The sequence below is a fragment of the Somniosus microcephalus genome, chromosome 27, assembly GCF_052327205.1.
Source record: "Somniosus microcephalus isolate GS21.2 chromosome 27, FLI_Smic_1.0, whole genome shotgun sequence".
In the NCBI taxonomy this organism is placed as follows: domain Eukaryota; kingdom Metazoa; phylum Chordata; class Chondrichthyes; order Squaliformes; family Somniosidae; genus Somniosus; species Somniosus microcephalus.
In genome coordinates, this window is record NC_141013.1 from 4,427,969 (window position 1) to 4,450,346 (window position 22,378).

Here is a 22,378-nt window from a genome sequence, read left to right on the forward strand (position 1 = left end):
GTACTGTACCGACATTCGTGCCGTTGCAGCTGGCGGCTAAAAAATGCCAGAGGCTGCCATGCGCCGTTGACCCATTGCTCCTGGACGGCCCCCACAGCGTAATCCGACACGTCCATCGTGAGGGCGATGATAGCTCCTGGCAGTGAATGTGCCAACATCGTCGCGTTCGCGAGCGTGGTCTTCGTATTCTCGAAGGCGCGACCCATTTCTTGCGACCAAACCACGGGCTCCTTTCCCGTCTTGCCCGAGGGCCTCGTAGAGCGGCCGCATGAGCTGTGGCGCCCTGGGGACGAACCGGTGGTAAAAATTAACCATCCCCAGGAACTCCTGTAAGGCTTTCACAGATTGCGGCTTCGGGAACGCCGTGATCGCCTCCACCTTAGCTCGAAGCGGCGTTGCCCCTGCGGAAGTTATGCGGTGGCCTAGAAAATCGAGCTGCGCCAGGCCGAAACGACATTGAAAAAGGACACGGAGATGCTTGAGGTGTTCATCCTTTGTGGTGCTCGCAATCAGAATGGCATCCAAGTAGACAAACAAAAAATCGAGGTCCCACAGAACCGAGTCCATAAGGCGCTGGAACGCCTGCGCCGTGTTTTTAAGCCCAAAGGGCATGCGGAGGAATTCAAAAAGTCCGAAAGGGGTGATGACCGCCGTCTTTTCGACATCCTGGGGGTGCACTGGGACCTGATGGTACCCACGGATGAGGTCGACCTTTGAGAATATTGACTTCCCCGCCAAATGCGCAGAGAAATCTTGTATGTGGGGGATGGGGTAACGGTCGGGCGTCGTTAGCTCATTGAGGCGACTATAGTCGCCACAGGGCCGCCATCCCCCGCTGGGCTTTGGGACGATGTGGAGCGGTGAAGACCAGGGACTACTGGACCGGCGAATAATCCCCAGCTTCTCCATCGCAGCGAACTCCGCCTTCGCCGCCGCGAGCTTGCTGGGCTCTCTTGCTACGCCCTGGCGTAGACGGGAGAGCCGGTTGTTGAAATATGATGCTCCACCCGATGCTTGGCGGTCAAAGCTGAAAAGGTGGGCTTTGTCAGCTCAGGGAAGTCCCTGAGAAGGCGAGAGAAGTCGTTGGGAGGTGGCCGTGCGCAGGAGACCGAGTGCGGCGCAGCCGTGCTGTGCGCACCTGAAATAGCGTCGAGCGTGGCGGCGTGAACGAGGCGTCGATTTTTCACATCCACCAACAGGCCGTTGGCGCCTAAAAAGTCGGCGCCCAAGAGGGCCTGCGAAATCCCAGGTAAAGCGCTGGCCACCGAAACAGACTTGCACTCGTCATTTCCCGCAAGTGCGGATCGTACCCCGTTGGCAGCTTGGAGGGGGGGACCCCGTCCGCCGGACTGAAGGTCGAGGACCGAGGCGGGAAGTATGCTACACTGTGCCCCCGTGTCACACAGAAAACGACAGCCCGAGATGGAGTCGGTTAAATACATGAGATTCCCGGAGTCGCCGATCGCCATCGTGGCCGCGGGGGACGCACCGGATCCGGTGTTCTTGACTCGCGCCGGTCTGTTCGATGGTCTGGGCACGAAACTACACGATGGTCGGCAGCAGCGGGCCTTCGGGTCGAAACGAGTGTGGTAGTCACAGTAACCGGCCGTCGGAGGCGCCGGGGCTGGGCCCCTCGGGGCGGGGCGTTGCGCGATGGCGCAGTATTGTTGCCGGACCACGTAAATTTTATCCGCCTCTTCGGCGAGCGCGATGCAGTCCCCGGTGTCCGATCTGGCGAGGGCTGCCTGGACGTGTTCGGGCAGCTGCGTGAGGAACAGCTCGCGGAACAGGAAACATGGGGGTTCGGACCGCAGTAGCGTCAGTAAGCGGCGAGCGCGCTCCACCTTGGTAAGGCCAAATACCTGCAGCAGCCGAGTCTTGATGGCTACGTACTTGTCAGCATTCGGGGGGTTCTCCAGAAGGCTGATGATCCTCGACGTCGTTGAGCTATCGAGGGCGGAGACCACGTACAAATATCGAGTCTGGTCCTGCACGATGTTGCAGAGTTCAAACTGCGCCTCGGCCTGCACAAACCAGGAGGCTGCCTGTGGTTCCCAGAACTGGGGGAGCTTCAAGGCCACAGCGTTGGCATCCATCACTGGCCTGCGTTCCGTGTCCACCGCGAAAAACGATCGCGAGGATTCAGGGTCACCAGTGTAGGAGTCTATGCACTCCTAACAAAAACAAAAAACACTGTGAACTAAACTGGTAGTTAACAAACTTAGTTTAATGCACTGAAAGTATTACAAAACAAGAAACGCAGGAGAAACTCCAAACAGGTCTGTACACTAGCTCACTCCACGAGGACTAACTGGAAACGCCCTTCAACCCTGATGTCATGACGTCATCACGCTTCCCGCCGTTGGGAACGTCACGTGACCCGCGTGATGACGTCATCGCGTCAAATCACGATTTTATCGATCCTGTGCTGTTTAAACAGGGCAAACATTAAAAGGTAACAATAATGATTAAAGACAATTGTACAAGTTACTGTGAGAGTCTCTTTGGTGGCTTTGCCACAAGAGGGCAATTCCTGATTGTCTTTACACCTCAGTAATGAGGGTTGGAAGTATTTTAGATGGGAAGTTTGCAGTTTGGGCAATAAAATGTGTGGGTTAATTCAGGATTTTAAAATTTCCATGTTATTTTTTTAATAGACCAACCATAATTGACCTCTGATCACTGCTTACCCTCTCTAGGTTGTAATGTAAAATAGAATCCTTTCTATATAAAACTGGTTGACATCCTGTAGCATTGCTCACGAACAAAGATAAAACGAAGTCTCCCACTCATTCCTTCTGTCTCCAGCACGGTGGCATAGTGGTTAGCACTGTTGCCTCACAGCGCCAGGGACCCGGGTTCGAATCCGGCCTCGGGCGACTGTCTGTGTGGAGTTTGCACATTCTCCCCGTGTTTGCGTGGGTTTCCTCCGGGTGCTCCGGTTTCCTCCCACAGTCCAAAGATGTGCAGGTTAGGTTGATTGGCTATGATAAATTGACCCTTAGTGTTAGGGGGATTAAATACGTGGGGTTACAGGGATAGGGTGGGATATGTGTTGGTGTAGGGGTTACGGGGATCGGGTGGGATATGTGCCGGTGCAGGCTCGATGGGCCGAAATGGCCTCTATCTGCACTGTGGGGTTTCTGTGATACTCACCCTAGTTGTCTGATTTTAGTCTTTTTCTCTACCTCTTTCCATAAGTCTTTCCCACTGTTTCCTCTCTGCTTTATGTCTCCCCCTCGCTATGCCTTGCACGTTTTCTCTTGCTGTCTGTCTCCCACTCTATATTCCTTGCACGTGCAGTCTGTCAGTGAATGATTCCATATGTTTTTTCACAGAAGATTCACAGAAACCCCACAGTGCAGATAGAGGCCATTTCGGCCCATCGAGCCTGCACCGACACATATCCCACCCGATCCCCATAACCCCTACACCAACACATATCCCACCCTATCCCCGTAACCCCACATATTTAATCCCCCTAACACTAAGGGTCAATTTATCATAGCCAATCAACCTAACCCGCACATCTTTGGACTGTGGGAGGAAACCAGAGCACCCGGAGGAAACCCACGCAAACACAGGGAGAATGTGCCGGATTCGAACCCGGGTCCCTGGTGCTGTGAGGCAACAGTGCTAACCACTATGCCACCGTGTCTGCCTGTTGAATCAGCTCTCGTTGTGGTTATTCCATATGTGCAGTTTGTCAGCTGGATAATGAATTATTCTATATGTGCAGTCAGTCAGATCACTATTCCTCGTGAACCGTCTGTCACAGTCAGATACTGAATTGTAGATTTATAGATAATGAACTCATCCAATGCTTGCAGTCACACCAGCCGAAGGTCTGGGGATGGGTGAGCAGTGGCATCGGGTCCCCCAAGACGTTTCTGTGCTTTGTTCTGTTCTATGTTAGGCAGCCATTCTTGGGCATATGGGGAACTGTGGGCTGGGCGGGCAGTACGCAGCCTTGCTCTCGGGTGCCTCTGCTTCTGAGGCTGGAGTGGGGGATAGGCTGGGGGAACGTTGAGGGCTGACATGGACAGTTAGTCCACAAGTGGATGGTTGGTGTGTACGTGCAGGATTGGAGATGGAGAACAATAGCCGGGCAACAGATACCATTTGGAGTGGAGATGTCAACTTAACTTGAGATTTATTAATTACAATGTGCAGTTAACTAATTTATAAATGTTAAATGTAGCCATGCATTAGTGTTATCTGACCATTAATAGTGGTCAGGATGCAGGGTACTGTCATTGTGGTTGGGTGCCACAGAATTGATTTTTGGTGGAATGTGTGATTGGTTCAGTCTCAAACAGCAATGACTGATTAGAAATACTGAATGTTGTTACTGGGATTGGCGAGGCCACCGAGCATGTGGTTAGTTTGGGATGTTTCACTACGTTCAAGGCTTTATATAAATCCATGTTGGTGTTCTGGATCAATGAGCAACATTTCTGGTGTTCTACAATCCTATGATTCTGCAGATAAATGTTTTAATATAGACGTACATGGAGCAACAAATGTTACATTCCCAAGTAAGAGTGACCCCTGTGGACATACCAAAGTGTTGTACAAATTTAAAATGTGCCGCCTTCCTTTCCGCCCCCCCCCCCCCCCGCTCCACTTGATTTACTTTGTCTCTCATGGAAGATTGAAACAACATTTTACATGAATTTGCCACTCTATGCAATGATTCTAACAAATGTTAAAGCTTCTTATTTCATGTGATTTCTCTTTTAGAGACTGGAGGCTACAGCAGTAAACAGAATGGGAAACTACCGATTGTTAATGATGTAGTCAGCCCTCCGCGAACTGCCTTACTGGGGACCATCTTTTCTCCTGTTTTCAGTTTCTTCTCACCAGCAAACAAAAATGGTGAATATTAACTACCTGTGTCATTGGGGAATGGGTGCTTGCAGAATCTTTGTCCAGCAATAATACTGTGCTAATATTAAATGAAGTGATGCCGTGAATGTGTACAGGTTTGTTTTAAGGTGCATTTGCAATATAAGGAAGCAGCACATGTCATATTTCTGAGAGAGAGTTTGGCACAGTGGGCTTTAAGTGCATTCGAATCTTACCGCACAGAAGGAGGCCATTCGGCTCGTCGTGCTTGAGCCAGCTCAGCTATCCAATTAGTTCCACTCTCCAGCTTTTCACCATAACCCTGCAAATTAGTCCTCTTCAAGTTCATGTCCAATTGCCCCTTTAAAAGTTACTATAGAATCTGAACCCACCAAACTTTCAGGTAGTGCGCTCCAGATCTTAACCCTCTGTGAAGAAATTTCTCCTCATTTCCCCTCTGGTTCTTTTGCCAGTTATTTTAAATCTATGACCTCTGGTTACCGACCCACTTGTCAGAGGAAATAGTTTCTCCCTATTTGCTCCATCAAAACCCCATATAACTTTGAATACAAAGTTATTGTATGATGAAGTGGGGGGATATTTTCCCTGTGTGGGAAGTTCCATTTCCGGGCCTTATTGTTACAGGATAGTGCCATGTGTTTCCTGGAGGAAGAGAAGAGGGAAGGGGTTTGGAGCCGGCTGCTGTAGCACAGCTCCTGACGGTTAATTCTAGCAGCAGCAAGGCAAAGGTCTGCGAGCAGGCCAACAGGCTGCTCACTTGGCTGGCGACAGTATGTTAGGGGTGGGGGGAGAAAACAACTTTTCTAAAGCAAAATTGTGTTCATGAGGCAGTGGAAAGCTTTAAGCTCTTGTAGACTATGTTATAATTGCAGACAATCTATCTAACTAAAGGGAAAAGCAATTTTTAACAAAGAAGCAGGAAAGGCAAAATAATTCTGTACCCTTTTCTCGTGACTTTTTCTTTTAGTTTTGAATCGTCTTGACCATTTTATGGGGCAAAATCAGAATGTAAATTTTTACCTAAAAACATATGTAATCAAACATTTTGTAGGTTGAGATAATGTATATCTGACCGTGTCCTTTTAGAATGTCGGTGCCTCACCTGCATCGGAGTAATTGTGCTTCACAAGTAATTGTTATAAAAGAAGGCAACTGTAGTGCCAGCACACTTGTAGAGAAAACCCCTTCTGCAGGTTCCCCAGAATGTGCGTGGGCTCATTTTATACTTGTAATTACCACGTCGTTTCTGGGACTTGGAGCATCTAGAAAGCATTTGGCCAAATGTAATTTGGTGCTTTTAAAAAAAAATTGTATAACCATGAATTAAAACTGAAATTAGTCCTTCGTCCTTTCCCCAAATACATGTGCAGTCATTGAATTGTGATTTTTTTGTTGTTGTTGCAGGACTTTCTTACTGCATCCTATATAGTGTGTAACAGAGAAACTTTACTTTAGATAGTGCCTTATCTTGTCTCTCTAACGTTGTCTCAAAACTGCTTTGAAGTGCCGTGACTTATGTTGGCAAATGTGCCAGCCGTTTTGCGTACAGCAACATTCCACAAACTACTGAGAGATTGGTGACCTTTTTTTGGGTGTTTGGATGTTTTTTTGGCACCAAGTCCCGTTCACCCATCACCCCATGTGCTCGCTGACCTACATTGGCTCCCAGTTAAGCAACGCCTCGATTTCAAAATTCTCATCCTTGTTTTCAAATCCCTCCATGGCCTCGCCCCTCCCTATCTCTGTAATCTCCTTCAGCACCCCCCCCCCCACCCCAAGATATCTGCGCGCCTCTAATTCCGCCCTCTTGAGCTTCGCTGATTATAATCGCTCCACCATTGGTGGCCGTGCCTTCTGTTGCTGGGCCCTAAGCTCTGGAATTCCCTGCCTAAACCTCTCCACCTCGCTACCTCTCTTTCCTCCTTTAAGATGCTCCTTAAAATCTCCTCTTTGACCAAGCTTTTGGTCACCTGCCCTAATTTTTACTTATGTGGCTCGGTGTCAATTTTTTTGTTGTCTTTTAATACTCCTGTGAAGCGCCTTGGGACGTTTTGCTAAGTTAAAGGCACTATATAACTACAAGTTGTTGTTGTTGTGTTTCATAGAAATCATAGAAATTTACAGCACAGAAGGAAGCCATTCGGCCCATCTTGTCTGTGCCGGCCGACAAAGAGCTATCCACCCTAATCCCACTTTCCAGCATTTGGTCCGTAGCCCTGTAGGTTACGGCACTTCAAGTGCATATCCAAGTTTTAAATGTGATGAGGGTTTCTGCCTCTACCACCCTTTCAGGCAGAGAGTTCCAGACCCCCACACCCTCTGGGTGAAAAAAGTTCTCAACTCCCCTCGAAGCCTTCTACCAATTACTTTTAATCTGTGCCCCCTGGTTATTGACCTCTGCTAAGGGAAATAGTTCCTTCCTATCCACTCTATCTAGGCCCCTCATAATTTTATACACCTCAATTAGGTCTCCCCTCAGCCGCCTCTGTTCCAAAGAAAACAACCCTAGCCTATCCAATCTTTCCTCATAGCTAAAATTCCCCAGCCCAGGCAACATCCTCGTAAATCTCCTCTGCACCCTCTCTAGTGCAATCACATCCTTCCTGTAATGTGGTGACCAGAACTGCACGCAGTACTCTAGCTGCGGCCTAACTAGTGTTTTATACAGTTCAAGCATAACCTCCCTGCTCTTGTATTCTATGCCTTGGCTAATAAAGGCAAGTATCCCTTTTGCCTTCTTAACCACCTTATCTACCTGTCCTGCTACCTTCAGGGATCTGTGGACATGCACTCCAAGGTCCCTCTGATCTTCTGCACTTTTCAGTTTCCTACCATTTATTGTGTATTCGCTTGCCTTGTTAGCCCTGCTCCAAATGCCTTACCTCACACTTCTCCAGATTGAATTCCATTTGCCACTGTTCTGCCCACCTGACCAGTCCATTGATATCGTCCTGCAGTCTGCAGCTTTCTTTTTCTTTATCAACTACATGGCCAATTTTTGTATCATCTGCAAACTTCTTAATCATACTTTCTACATTCAAGTCTAAAACATTGATGTATACCACAAAAAGCAAAGGACCCAGTACTGAGCCCTGCAGAACCCCACAGGTGTTTGTTGAGGGAGGAATTTGTCCAAGACACTTTGAACAATGTCGGGATCAGCTCATCCGAAGATCAGTGCCTCCGACAGCACTCCCACGCTGGAGTGTCGGCTTTGATTATATTCTCAAGTCCTGGAGTGGGACTTTCTGACCTGGAGGCAGAAGTGCTACCAACAGACCAAAGCTTTTCCAGTATTGTTTCTTCTTGTCTCCTGTGGCTGCGCTGCTTTGGTGAATACCTGTAGTATTTGGAGTCTTCACTTCATTCAAAGAATGAGCAGTAATGCACTGTGCTGAATAATCTCTCCTTTCGCTTTTAAGATAACATTGTGATTTAACGCTTGTGTTTGCAGGAACATCAGGTTCTGACTCTCCAGGTCAGGCTGTGGAGGCTGAAGAAATCGTCAAACAGCTGGAACTGGAACAGGTGGACGAGATCACCACCAGCACAGCAACATCGGCCACTGGAGGACTGTATTCTGGCCAGGCAGTGACAGCACAATCACCGTCTCCTGACAGCAGTTCAGATGACGCAGAGGATGAGGTCGCCAATGAACTTCACCCTATGCCAGGTACAGTAAACTTTTTAAACGAGCAGATCTTTGCGTTTGAAAATTCTGGTAGAACAGTGAGCCCGTGGGGGGGGGGAATCATGCTGTAAGTACCCACCTCAGAAACCCAAGTGGCACAAGACTACCTCGTGGATGTGGTCTTGGACCTCGTATTTGTAGTGCTGTCTGCAGTCAGCTCGGCCAGGCTCCTGAGTGATGGCAAATTTTGCATCAATGCATCCTGTGTGTTGCCACAAAAATAGTCATCTAAGCAGCTCTTTAGAACTAGCAGTTAAAACCAGTAGTTTCTTTGCTCCCATCACCAGTTTTACTTAATCCAATGTTAAATTCCGAGTGGATGAAATTAGCAAAGCAATGATCTTATGACCCTAGATGTTTGTTCGTGTGCTGTAAGCATGCTATGTAGTGGTTACTGAAGAATTACTGGTAGAGCATCAATAATAAACTTTTATTATATTTGGCAAATTGCTGTTTGATTTTGTTTTGATCTGCTGGGTAGCAGAGACGTGTGGAAATCCATCACTGTGCTTCAGAATCCCAAACTACCTGTCACCATAGACCCAGAGCCTCTTTCCCTAAGCCTGGAGACCTTGGCCACAGGTTGGCAAGAGCCAAGTCTCAAGGACCCCTCCGTGTACTGAGCGAGGTACTGCTGGAGTTTAACCTGTTAAAATTGCAGGTTACCAGCACTGCTGCTTTAGAGCCAGGACCGCGCTTCCTAGTCAGGCGTTGGTTTGCAGGGTTACCTGAGCTGAGGGTGGGTGGGAGGAGAAACTGCAGCCATCGGTGTTAGATCTACCTTCCAGGTCCCACCAATGAGCTAGGCTGGCTGGTCAGTTGTCCAGTGAGTTGGAATGCTGTGGACCTTTCTGGCTCGCGTATCGGATTGCCAAGTCTGCTGTACAGAATTGACACACACCCAATTTCCGAGGCATGTCATTCAGCTCAACCACAGAGACTTTGTTTACCTTCCACCACCCCCACCCTAGAAAAGAGAATAGAATCTGACAGCACAGGAGAAGGCCGTTCGGCTCTTTTGAAAGAGCTCTCCAATTAGTCCCACTCCCCCTGCTCTTTCCCCATAGCACTGCAGATTTTTCCTTTTTAAGTATATATCCAATTCCCTCCTGAAAATTACTATTGAATCTGCTTCCACCACCCTTTCAGGCAGCGCGTTCCAGATCATAACTCGCTGCATAAAAAAAATTCTCCATTCTCCCCTTTGTTCTTTTTCCAGTTATCTTAAATCTGTGTCCTCTGGCTACCGACTCTCCTGCCAGTGGAAATAATTCCTCCCTGTGTACTCTTATCGGAATCCCTCATCATTTTGAACACCTCTATTAAACAGTTTGTAGTGGTCATTGGGCAGCTGACGAGAGTAGATTTGAGCATTCCCTGGTGGTCATTAGGTGCCAGGTACTCCTGCTGAGGGGTATAGCGAGTGTCTCAAGTCTCTGGAGTGGGGGCTCGAACCCATGACCACCTGACTCTCCGACGAGTGCGAGGCCCACTGAGCCAGGTCTGACATTGTGGTGGGGGGGGGGAGCTGTGGTCGGAGTAATCCTTGGTGTCCGAACTCATGTGAAGAATGGGCACCAGAGCGTAGCGGGCACCAAATTGCAGCAAGGGAGACTGGTGAGATCCAGCAGTGTGAAAGTGTTTTCAATAGTAGCCTTCAAAGCAAATTGAATAAATACTTGAAGGAGAAACAAATAGCCGGGATCTGGGGAAAGAGCGGCGGAGTGGGACTAAGTGGATTGCTCTTTGAAAGAGCTCGTGCAGACTCGGTGGGCGAATGGCCTCCTCCTATGCTGTACTGTTCTGTGTGAATCTATACTGCTGGTACTTCTGGCATTTTTAAAATTTAAACTAAGTTTTATATTCACTGAATTAATTAAATCATATGATTCAGTAACAAATTTTAGAAAAATGTATCCGTATTTAAGAAATAACCTAGTGGATACATTGAGTGATAGTGTGTGAGTGATTAATGCATTCCTGTGGAATTAAATCATTTTAAACTGGTTAATGTCTGAGTGCATTAAGCATTTTTATACTAGTACAGGTAGACTATCCCTTATCCGAAAGCCTTGGGACCAGCTGAGTTTCGGTTTTCGGAATTTTTCGGATTTCAGAAGGTATTATTATAAGACTGGGAAATTTGTATTTAATATAAATTTTAAAAGTTCAGGCTACCTCTTGCGACTGTTCCGTGTCTCATTCCCCTTCCTGCTTCTCTGGAAAGCCGGATATCGGCTGACTCCTACTAAGCTGGCCCGCAAATCAGGTCGGGGGTCGGGTGGGGGGGGGGGGGGGGTGGAGAAAAGAATATCGGACGGGCCGCGGTTCAGGTCAGGGAGGAGAAAAGAATATCGGACGGGCCGCAGTTCGGGTCGGGTCGGGTGAGGGGGGGGGGGAGAAAAGAATATCGGACAGGCCGCGGTTCAGGTCGGGGGGGGGGAGAAAAGAATATCGGATGGGCCGCGGTTCGGGTCGGGTCGGGGGGAGAAAAGAATATCGGACGGGGCCGCTGCAGCTATCGGACGGGCCGCTGTATTGTTGGGTTCACTCTCCCGGTACCACCTCCACACTGCCCGGCTCGGCCTGCAATCTCCTACCCAGGAGGGAACTCTGTGACCCTCTGCCCTGCTCAGCGTAAGTCGTGCGCCACTCTGGTCATGTCGTGCGCACGACTTACGCTGAACGAAAAAACTTTTGGTTTTTAGAGGTTTTCGGTTTTCGGAAGTTCGGATAAAGGATAGTCTACCTGTACAGTAATTTCTAGGCTACAAACTATTCAGAAGTAATTGTGCTGTAATCAGTACACAATCTCCTCTTACTTCCAAGTTACTCAATTCAAATCTTTTTGCACTATATTCTTACTTTTTTTTAATCTCAATTCAAATTATTGGATAATTCAAATTATTTCAATGCAGAAAATGACCCTGAATGATTAGGAGTGGACTGTATTTTTCTACTCAAGATGCTCTGCATGCAGACTGGTTGATGAAAGGGTTAGTGGATGGAGTGCGTCCTGGCCGACTAATAGAATGCGGCTGTATAAAATATCAAATTGTACCCTGATTAACAAAGACCGCACAGTAGCTCGAGGGGGTTGGGAGTTTGACTGATGACCAGAAGTTCATGAGACAAACTGAGACATGCCTTTGCAAATATACTTATTTGGGTGCATTGATAGGCTAGTTACACCACAAGATTTACATTGCTACAAAGTAGTTTCCACTCTAAATGTGGATCACTTTATGACGAGAGGTGAGAAACCAACTCCAGGCAGTAAGCCCACAGCAGAGGTGGTATAACTGCTGTCCAATACAAAGCCTAGTTTGTTTGTTTTTAAGTCCAGCAGTGCGCCTGGGAACAAATTTTAATTTGAGCAGAGACAGCCCTGTAAAACTAACCAGCTTTCAGCAGCTTGAGGATCGGACCGCTTCACTTGGCTGCAGGCATAATTTCCATAAAGTGGACGCTTTGTTCGTGTGTTTTGCCAGCCCAGCAGTGCCCTGTGCAGCAACCTACCTGAGACCGAGTTCCTGTAGCATAACAAACTTCTGAGTTGACTTTTAGTAAAGCTTTTCAGTGAGTTATCGGTTCACCTAGATTCTTTTAAGTTGTAATGTACTGTAGATGGATGTGCCCGATCTCTGCCATGCAGTTGGGGAATTGTATGGATGGATAAATGCCCTCAGAGTCCATATCTACATGGTTAGAAAGGAGTGGCCATGAGCAGCAAAAGCCGTATAACTCCTGTCATGTTCCAAGTGCTAGGCTGTGGTGAAAGTTTTCCATTCTAGTGATCTAACTGCAGAATAATCATGTCCAGTGTTACTTGTACGCTATATTGTTCAGTCATGAAGAGGTAATGTCAGACCAGTTTAATTATATTAGCCTAGTATAATTGTACCTCTTCGAAAGTGGAAAAAATTGAGAGAGGAGTAGGGAGGTATGTTTTCTGTGGCACTTGAGGTAAAGCAAATGTCGAAGGAATGTGTTGCGAGTGCTCGTTTTCTTAAACTGGGTAATTTCTGGGAATATGCTGTCTTGAAAATTTTTTACCGCCATTGAAAAAATTTCTGACGTTCACTTAACTTTTAGCACCAGAATTGAATGTGACGAGTGTAGAACTGTGCAAGACGATATCTTCTCCTGACTCTTACCCAGAGCCACCTGCTCACCCGGAGGCAAGCTATGAAGAGGACTGGGAAGTCTTTGATCCGTAAGTGTCTGCCAACAGTTGCCTGTTAAAAGTTGCACAACTTGTATAAATTCTGTAACTTTGACACAGATATTATACATCAGTTGTGATGCTTTTATTTCAATTATTTATTTTGCAGATTTGAAAAAAGGCTGGAGCATAAAAATGTAACCTACAACAAGCTGCGTTTAGACAGCACAGAAGGAGGCCATTCAGTCCATCACACCAATGCCAGTTTTCTGAAAAAGCTATTCACTTGGACCCCATACCCTTTTACATTTACTTTTTCAAATATTTATTCTATTTATAAATATTGATTGTGCTTTTAGGTTATTGTGAAGCCTCTGGTTCCATGATTGGATCAGCCATGATCTAATTGAATTGCAGAACAGGCTCGAGGAGCTGAATGACCTACTCCTGTTCCTATGCTTCCTCATCCTGAGGAGCCAAAAACCTCTTTTTTGGCTACAGAAACTGGTACATACAGTAAATGGGTCATAGTCTCAGGATAAGGGGTTGGCCATTTGTTGAATATATTCAAGACTGAGATCGATAGATTTTGAACACTAAGGGAATTGAGGGATATGACGGGAAAGTGGAGTTGAGGTAGAAGATCAGCCACGATCTTCTTGAGTGGCGGAGCAGGCTCAAGGGGCCGAATGGCCTACTGCTGCTTCTATTTCTTATAACCTTTGTCTGCTGTAGATTTTAAGGCCAAATGGTTACTCTACAGACCTACCAGTCCGACTCTAGTAAAGCTTTGTGTTAATGTAAGAATTGGAGACTGAAGGTGCTGCTATCTAGTGGCCAGTGTGTGTACATATTTCGCGAGGTGGATTAAAACCATGAATGTTGAACATGAATTAGACTGTGTAAAACACTTTAAATAATCGCATCTGACCTACATGATATTTTGGAGAGGGTGGGGTGGGGGTGAGAGCAAGGGGTTAAGGTTTCTACAAAAATGCAGCATGTGGTGCTGAGTGTCTCTTCGCTCCTATTTGCTTTGTGTAGTCCTTCATTTCGGTTGTAGTTGTGGTGTGTGGTGATGGAGACTCCAGTTCTGCGTCAAAAGTGAGGGCAGCATGGATTTTCTAATTCTGTCTGAGAAATTGAGATTTAAAAAAAAATTAAGGATATTGGAAGTCAAAATAAGAACAGAAAATGCTTGATATGCCCAGCAGTTGTTAAAATTCAGGAGAGAAAACAGTCCTCCTTTGGACGCTGTTGGTCCTTGTTTGTGTTTCCAGCATTTAGGGTATTCTTTTTTGTGTGTCTGTGTGTGTGTGCGCAAAAACTCGTGCCATTTCAAAGTTAGGGCTGGGATTGCTGCTGTCGTTCTAGGAAGGTGTTGACCTCCCCTCCCCACAAAGGCTGTTCTCTGAATTCGAGCTGTGAACTTTGATCAGAGTGCAGGAGCAGTGAAGTAACTAACATACAGCATACACCGCTGACAGAAGAGTATAGGAACAGTGCCTGTGTCAGTCCTGGCAGCTAAATCTCAGAAGCACACCTGCTGGTGCTGCAGTTTAGGACACATAAAGCAAAGTGACTGAACTAGCCGACAAATTCCTGTGACTAATTTTAATTGTTAGTGGTTAGCCATACTTGCTGATTTTAGCAAATAATGGGAGACACTGACCTAAACACACTAGATTGAAGCAGCTAATGGGCAATTTAAGACTTTAAGAACCTATCCTGCAGGAAGCTACTTCCTCAAATTGTTATTTAGCCAGCAGAAGACCAAGAATAAGTGTGCAGTCTCGCCAAGCATTCCAAATGATAAAGCACTGGGCCCTTATTGTGTGACACCAGCTCCAGTGGCTGCTGTGTGGAGTAGTTGTATTGAGTGCTGCTGTTTTAGTAACTTGTATTCAGATATTTTTCTTTCTGTCCTGCTACTGTTTTCGTTAGTTTGGTTTTTAATCTTTTCCTACAGTAGATCGAGTGAGGTAAATTGTTGTGGCTCTGCCTGTCTTGTATATCCATTTACCAAAATACTTATCTCCATCAAACTATCAGCTGCCTGACCTGCTGAGTGTTTCCAGCATTTCCTGTTGTTATTTCCAGTATCTGCAGTATTTTGCTTTCAGCTTTGAACTAAACTTCCCAGTAGCTTGTTTTCATTAGGTCATTCATGTATTTTTGGCTGTGTAATAAACAGAATCATCTTAATAACTGGCCTCAATTTATTTTCTTCCCTTTTCTTTAGTGGTCCCTGCACCATGCATCAATCCCTGGCTGAGTGTTGTCACTTCTGAGATTGCAACTAATGCTGTTTTGGTTCAGCTGCTAGGAAGTTCACACAAGCTGCCTGCAGTGATTGATAGAGTCATAACAGCACAGAAGGAGGCCATTCGGCCCATCGAGTCCACGCCGGCTCTCTTTAGAGCAATCCAGTCAGTCCCATTCCCCCGCTCTATCCCCGTAGCCCTACAAGTTTATTTCCCTCAAGTGCCTATCCAGTCTCCCCTTGAAAACATTGAGTGTCTCCGCTTCCACCACTTCCATCGGCAGCGAGTTCCAGGTCATCACCACTCGCTGCATAAAATTTTTTCCTCACGTCCCCCCTGTATCTCTTGCCCAAAACCTTAAATCTGTGTCCCCTAGTCCTTGTACCATCAACTAGTGGGAACAGCCTTTCCCCGTCTAGCCTATCCAAACCCGTCATAATCTTGTACACCTCGATCAAATCACTCCTCAACCTCCTTTGCTCTAATGAAAACAAATCCAGCTTCTCCAACCTGTCCTTGTAGCTAAGAGCCCCCATCCCCGGTACCATTCTGGTAAATCTCCACTACACCCTCTCAAGGGCCTTCACATTCTCTGTGTGGACAAGCAACTGTCTGCTGCTCAGCAGCTCCTGATAGTTGAAATTATTTAGTGTCGAGGGAATTGTGGATATTCTTCCATGCTCATTAGGGCACCATTCACCCTATCTCAGTCATCTAAAAAAAAAAACACTTTCATCACACTTCAGACTTTCTTTCACAAACCTTTGAAATGAGTGGTGACCGTCGGAGCCTTTTGTAGACATTGTTGTGTCGCTAAGTATTTTTTAAAAAAAAACAAATGTTCCTGTGTTTCGCCCCTTGGCTGTTAAAAATTGACCATGAAAGATAGTACTATTGACGTACTGACTACATCCCTACACGGAGGATTCCCTAACCACACACCTACTTTAGCATCGCAGCAAGCAGTTTCTGCTTCACTGGTGACATGGCGCTGAAACTGGCGTGTAAACATGGTCAGATCACCAATCTCACTAGGAATTTATAATGAAACCCTCACCTGCAGGTTTCAAACCCAAACTGCAAGTGAAAACATGGGTACCCACAACGAGCTTGAGCGATTGATTTATCCTCGACTCATTGTGCGAAGTGTAAATGCTCCCTAGTTATTTTTAAAGTCGCCATCTAGGTATTGAATGTTGTGCTACGTAGTGGGATTAATTTCCATAAAGTGAACTCTCTTCCCATGTATTTCAACCATTCATTTCTGTTTGCTTGATAGTTATTTCTTCATCAAACATGTACCACCACTAACGGAGGAACAGCTAAGTCGGAAGCCAGCTCTGCCACTTAAAACCAGAAGTACACCTGAATTCTCTTTGGTCCTAGACTTGGTGAGTGAAATTGTGCTTTAAAGTGGATGTATATAATAATGTGCTTTAAATTGTATGTATATGTACATTATATACACCACTGTTTTATGAATAAAATCATGCTAAGTTTGATTTGAAAAATAAGAAAAATTAACTGAAACAGAAGCTGGTGCCCTGTTCTATACATAAAACATCGACATCATAGAATGTGGTAACAATATTCTAATTAACCTCCACGTTATTTTTCATTTTGTATATATAAGATTAATGAGTTTAGTTTTAAAAACCTATGAAAAAATGGGACAGGGTAGCGTCTGCCAGCGTGGGCATCTGTGACCTCAACTGGCAGAACTCCTGGATCCAAACATGTTCTCGAGTTGTTGTCTCTTCAATAGTTAAATGGGCTGGAAGTATTGGAGGTTGGTTGCATAATCTCTAATTGTAAAAAAAAAATACACATTTTACCATCTCTTTAATTGGCCTTCTCGTGACAGATTTTGACTTGAGTAGCAGTTTGTTAAATTGACGATGTGCATTTACTTTCCACATTCTCTGAATTCTCACTGCTGTTTTGTGATTTTTGCACATGTTTTTCCGTGGCAGGACGAGACACTGGTGCACTGCAGTCTCAATGAACTGGATGACGCGGCACTTACCTTTCCTGTCCTTTTCCAAGATGTGATTTACCAGGTAAAAGAAACTTGTCCGGGCTGTAGCTAGCAAGTTCGGGAAATGCCGAGTTGCATTTGATCCTTTGTGGTCCTCCTTTAAATTCCAAACTGTCTGTCCGCGCTCACTTGGCAAGTATTTCTGAAGTCAAGATTCAGTAACCGGCAGCCTAGCACGTTTCATTGGGGGGGGTCCCGTGCATGGCATTGCTGAACGGTATGCAGGCTGCCACATAAATAATGGCCACGTGGGCAAGGACTTCCTTGGACAGTAGCCTAGCAGGAGGTCAGTGCCTTCAGGGAGGGGAGACAAGAAAATGTTTTAATTGAACAATGTGACGGTGAGGATGTTGCCTGATTTGTACTGGTGTAATCGTGCTTCACCCAAATCATTTCTTGGTTGTATGGAGGAGCCCTTGAACTCCTAATTGTTTCTATACAGTCGGTCTCGTTTTAAACCTAGCACTCTGGGGCAAAAGAAAATAGATCACTTTTAAAGACCTAATTTTCTTCTTCATTCGCCTGTTCTTCCTCCCTCCCTCATATCCCGCAACAGACATATTCATGTGTCCTTTAAAGAATTGACTTGTTCATTGATTATAATCCCCGTTCTGCTTTAGTCCCTGGTATGTAATCCTTTAAGTAGTTTTATATAAATTGAAGCAAATTGCAGTAACTTTTCCCACATTTTCCGCTGTAGGTTTATGTACGGTTGAGACCCTTCTTTCGGGAATTCCTGGAACGAATGTCTCAGATTTATGAGGTAAGTTTGAAACCAGTTTTGTAAAAAGAAAAGGGTGCTGTATGGTCATTTACAGCTGTAACTTTCTCTTAGATCACTTAACATCACTTCAGTAGGTTCTGATAGCAGAGCTGCACATCCCTTGGTTTTATTTAACTTCAATATATTTGTACAGTTTGGCTTAAAATGGCGTACTGGGAAACAAAGCAATATATTTTCAGCAGAAGGCAAGTTTTGAACTTTTCGCATTTCTATTCTCTCTTCTCTCCCCCCCCAAGGTGTTGCTCTGTATGAGCTGGTTCACAACAGCTCTGTAGCAGCCGTGTAAAATGGAGGTTGCGCTTGTGCCGATTGTGAAATTAAAGGGTGTTCTATAGGCTACGTAGAAAATCAGATGGCCTCCTTGCTCAGCTGTGTTCAGACTCGAGAAATCCAGTTTGAAGATCCAATTTGAGGGCAAGAGGGGTCCTTGATTGCTAGGTGGCCTATCAATCTCATTTCAGTGGAATTCTAGTAAATATCTCTAGATTTGCTTATTCTTTGAGCTGTGCCTTGTTGGCTTAAGTTGATTTTTAATGAAGTTTGGATAAAGGTTTGGGTAAAAGTTTCTTGCATGTAACATTTAAAATGTTTTTATCAGTACTTACTTGGACTATATATGCTGCATTTGAAGCCTGTCATATTCATTAAAAATAGAAAATCATACATTAGCAAGTGCAGCATTGTAATGTTTCCCTGGTGTTCTTGCAGATTATTTTGTTCACTGCCTCTAAGAAAGTCTATGCAGACAAATTGCTGAATATTCTGGACCCTAAAAAACAGCTGGTCAGGTAAGTGCATGTGGTATACTGAACAGGAGCGTTGAAGAACAAAAGAACGGTTAATATCCTCGTCATTGTAGTTCACCCCCTGTCCCCCACAAATGTATGCTAACATCAGGATTGGAGTTTTTTTTATCTGTCAGAACGATGTATTCTTCTGTCTTGTAACTTCTCTATCTTTGAAACCTCCGACAACCCTCCGAGATCTCTGCGCTCCTCCAATTCTGGCCTCTTGCACATCCCTGATTATAATCGCTCCACCACTGTCGGCCATTCCTTCAGCTGCCTAGGCCCTAAGCTCTGAAATTCCCTCCCTAAACCTCTCCGTTTCTCTACCTCTCCTGCTTTGACGGTTCTTAAAACCTCCCTCTTTGACCAAGCATTTTAGTCACCTGCCCAAACATCTCCTTATATGGCTCGTTGTCAAATTTTGTCTGATACGCTCCTGTGCAGCACCTTGGGATGTTTTACTACGTTAAAGGCGCTATATAAATACAAGTTGTTGTGCATTGAAACAGTTGAGGTTTTGATTATTGCTGGTTTGCTAAGGGCAGCAAGTCGAAATCTGCAGATAAGTAGGCAGGGTTCCATCTGAAGACCAATACTTTGAGTATTGACACTTGTATTCAATTAAGCAGCAGGGTTTGGAGTGAGGTGCCAGGGTTTTTGCGTTTCAGTTAACTAGAACCCAAAACAGCGATCCCAACTTGCTGTTCTGAATCTCGCGTTTTAAAGCTGTTTTAGCAGTACCCTGCCTAACTCTACTCTGTAACTAATATAGCCTCAATAATACAGTAGAGTAGCTAGTTATTTTTAAATAGGATGGAGTTAGGAAAACTGGCAAATAGATTAGCTGTTGGGAAGTTTGTACTTGGCTTACAAAGCTTGAGGTATTTTTTGTTCTTTATCCTCTCCTCACACTCCATTCCCCTCCGCTCCCCCCCCCCCCCCCCCCCCCCCAAAGCACTTGACAAAATGACCATTCTTTGTGTGAGCCTCCACAAAGGTTGATTGGCTGCAGAGCACCCTGCAGCTGCACTCATTCCTATCTTTGCCCAGTGTGTACGTTCCAGGGGTTAATGAGGTACCGATGTGGTGTAGAAACCTGGCTGATTTCCATCTGATTTAAACCCCTATATGTCTTGTTGCCCGCTGATAATCGGACATGGCTTTGTGTTTTTCTCCAATCTCGATTCATTGGCCAAGAGACCAGTGAGCTTCTGCTCCCAGGGCAACTCTAACTGACTGTAAGGAGGATTGGCTTGTTGCCTGTTTCCCCCTCCTCCCTTACGGAGCAGCAGTAGGCCCCATGATGACACAATTGCAATTCAGTGGCTCCCTTGTAGAGGATTGACTTTACGCTTGCATCATTTTGGAATGTGAAGAAAGATCTTGCACTTCTAGAATGCCTTTCATGTCCTCAACGTCCTGAAGCACTTTACAGCCAATGAATTAACCTTGAAGCGTATTCAGTGTTGTAATGTAGGAAACATGGCAACCAATTTGCACACAGCAAGATCCCACAAACAATGAGATGACCCGTTTTTTGGTGTTGATAAATGTTGGTTAGGACACTGGGAGAATTCCCTGCTCTTTGAATAATGCCGTGGGATGTGTGATGTCCACCCGCACAGATAGACAGCATCTCGGTATAACGTCTCATCCAAAAGACGGCACCGCCGACCATGCAGCACTCCCTCAGTACTGCACTGCGGTGTCTGCCTAGATAATGTGTTCAAATCCTCAAGCGGGGCTTGAACCCATGACCTTCTGACTGGGAGGCGAGAGTGCTAACATTGAGCCAAATGACACTAAATGTTAAGTGGTATAGGAATCAAGTGAGAGAATGGGATTCGAATAGGTTTATGGTGGAAAAATTCTGATGCAGACTTGCTGGATTGAATGGCCTGTTTCTGTGCTGTAGCATTCTATAATTATACTGTACATGGTAGCCCATTGGTACTCTGCCCTATGTCACCACCCAATTTATTGACCTGCACTAGCATAGGAGCATTGCAGACTAGAAGTGCACAGTGTGGCACAGGATTCTGTGAATGTGTAAAAATGTTTGCCTGCATACTTAGGCATGTAAGATATATTTAAGGTGCTGGTTCTACTGTTCGTGCAGAAACTCTGCAATTTGGTCAGCATATGGTGCAGTTATACATAGGCTCACTGTCACTCTGCCCTATGTCACCATCTTGACTTGTGCCTGTCAGTTTTGTGCCTGTCTTTAAAATACATGTGCATTCAGGCATGTAGATGTTTTTTTCTTTCAAGGTATCCTCTTAATCGTCACTCTAGTGTTTAAGTCCATTGTTATGCTTAACCTGCGACGTGTTTTGTCACCTAGGCACAGGCTATTCCGTGAGCATTGCGTGTGTGTGCAGGGAAACTACATAAAGGATTTGAATATCCTTGGAAGGGATCTTTCAAAAACAATCATAATTGACAACTCTCCGCAAGCCTTTGCGTACCAGGTCAGTGTAAGAATCATCAAATGGGGCAAGAGAGAGAACACCTAGTGAACTCGGTGTTGTGTTCTGATTATTTTGGTGCTCACTTCGTAGGAAAAGTAACAAATTAATTTAGTTTCAGAATAAATAACTGAGCGCCCTCATGAGGTTGGAAATGACAAGCGGTACGGCTCTTTTAAGCACGGTCCTAATTCTCATAACGCTTACAGTTTTAAGTTTCTACCCAACTACTGAAGTTTTTTAGTGGCACAGATTCCTGATCCCAGCCAGGCTTCCCACGTGAGATATGGCCATGAAATTTCCGCCAGACTGCTATCACACAGCTGACAGCTAGCTACAATTGGCTCTGATCTGGGAGTAACCACTTTCCTTAACCCCTTGGGTGCAAGCGGCACGTTACTGAGGGGAGGGAAGAGGGGATGAAGAGAGACTACGGAAAAAGCACACTAATATTTCTGGTCTTGAGTGGGGAGGAGAAAAAAGAAAAAGTGTCCCATTAAGCAAAATTATAGCTTGCAGCCTAATGTTCCTGAAAATGGAATACAGGAAACTTTCTGATATCCAGCACTGACGGGACCGAGCTGGTGCCGTACCATCAAAAGTACCGGACATACCAGCGTTAATGTTGAAACATACGGAACTGAAAAGCTCCGTGTGAATCAACAAACCCTGTTGCTTAGCAACAGCTTCAAAACAGTCGGCTGCAGCTGCAAGCGTCTCTAGCTGAAGCTGTTGCTATAGCTACAGACCTTGCAGTGCCTGACTGGGGGGGGAAAAAAGCAACGAGAACTTAAAAAACTTATAGAAAACGGCTCCTGATTTTTGCCGTTAGATCGAGTATTCCAGACATATAACCTCCGGATAAACCAAAGTTTCCTGTATTAGGCTGCAAGCCCAAAACTTGCTCTTTTGAATGTTAATTTACAGATTGCAATAATGTGTTTCATCTTTATTTCAATTTTTCAAAAATATTTTGGGGCATCATTTCCCTTCTATTGATTTATGTAGCACTAATTCCACCGATTGGGGTGGGTGGGCCAGTTGGAGTGTTTAATGCAAAGTAAATTTTGTTGCATTAGCAAACCAGGATTATGATAAAATTGCCCACAGGCTACTAATGTTGCAAAAGGACTACAGAAGCCTGTTGCAGCTCAAACCTAAGTACCAATACTAAGGAGACTGAGGGGTGATCTTATGAATGTCTTCAAGGTTATGAAAGGGTTTGGTAGGGTAGATGTAGAGAAGATGTTTCCACTTGTGGGTGAGACCAGAACTAGGGGCCATCAATATAAGATAGTCACTAATAAATCC

The 22,378-nt window shown here is 45.4% G+C and overlaps 1 protein-coding gene across 1 annotated transcript in view; it reads left to right on the plus strand.

Annotated features, from left to right (window-relative positions):
* The window catches only part of ctdspl2a (CTD (carboxy-terminal domain, RNA polymerase II, polypeptide A) small phosphatase like 2a), a 68,995-nt gene that overhangs the window by 41,998 nt on the left and 4,619 nt on the right, over nt 1-22,378 (plus strand). Inside the window, exons 5-12 of the mRNA XM_085968392.1 lie at nt 4,744-4,878; nt 8,324-8,542; nt 12,656-12,776; nt 16,269-16,380; nt 16,963-17,049; nt 17,728-17,790; nt 18,520-18,599; nt 20,944-21,070. Of these exons, the coding sequence (XP_085824518.1) occupies nt 4,744-4,878; nt 8,324-8,542; nt 12,656-12,776; nt 16,269-16,380; nt 16,963-17,049; nt 17,728-17,790; nt 18,520-18,599; nt 20,944-21,070 (944 nt within the window). The remainder of the gene's footprint in view (nt 1-4,743; nt 4,879-8,323; nt 8,543-12,655; nt 12,777-16,268; nt 16,381-16,962; nt 17,050-17,727; nt 17,791-18,519; nt 18,600-20,943; nt 21,071-22,378) is intronic.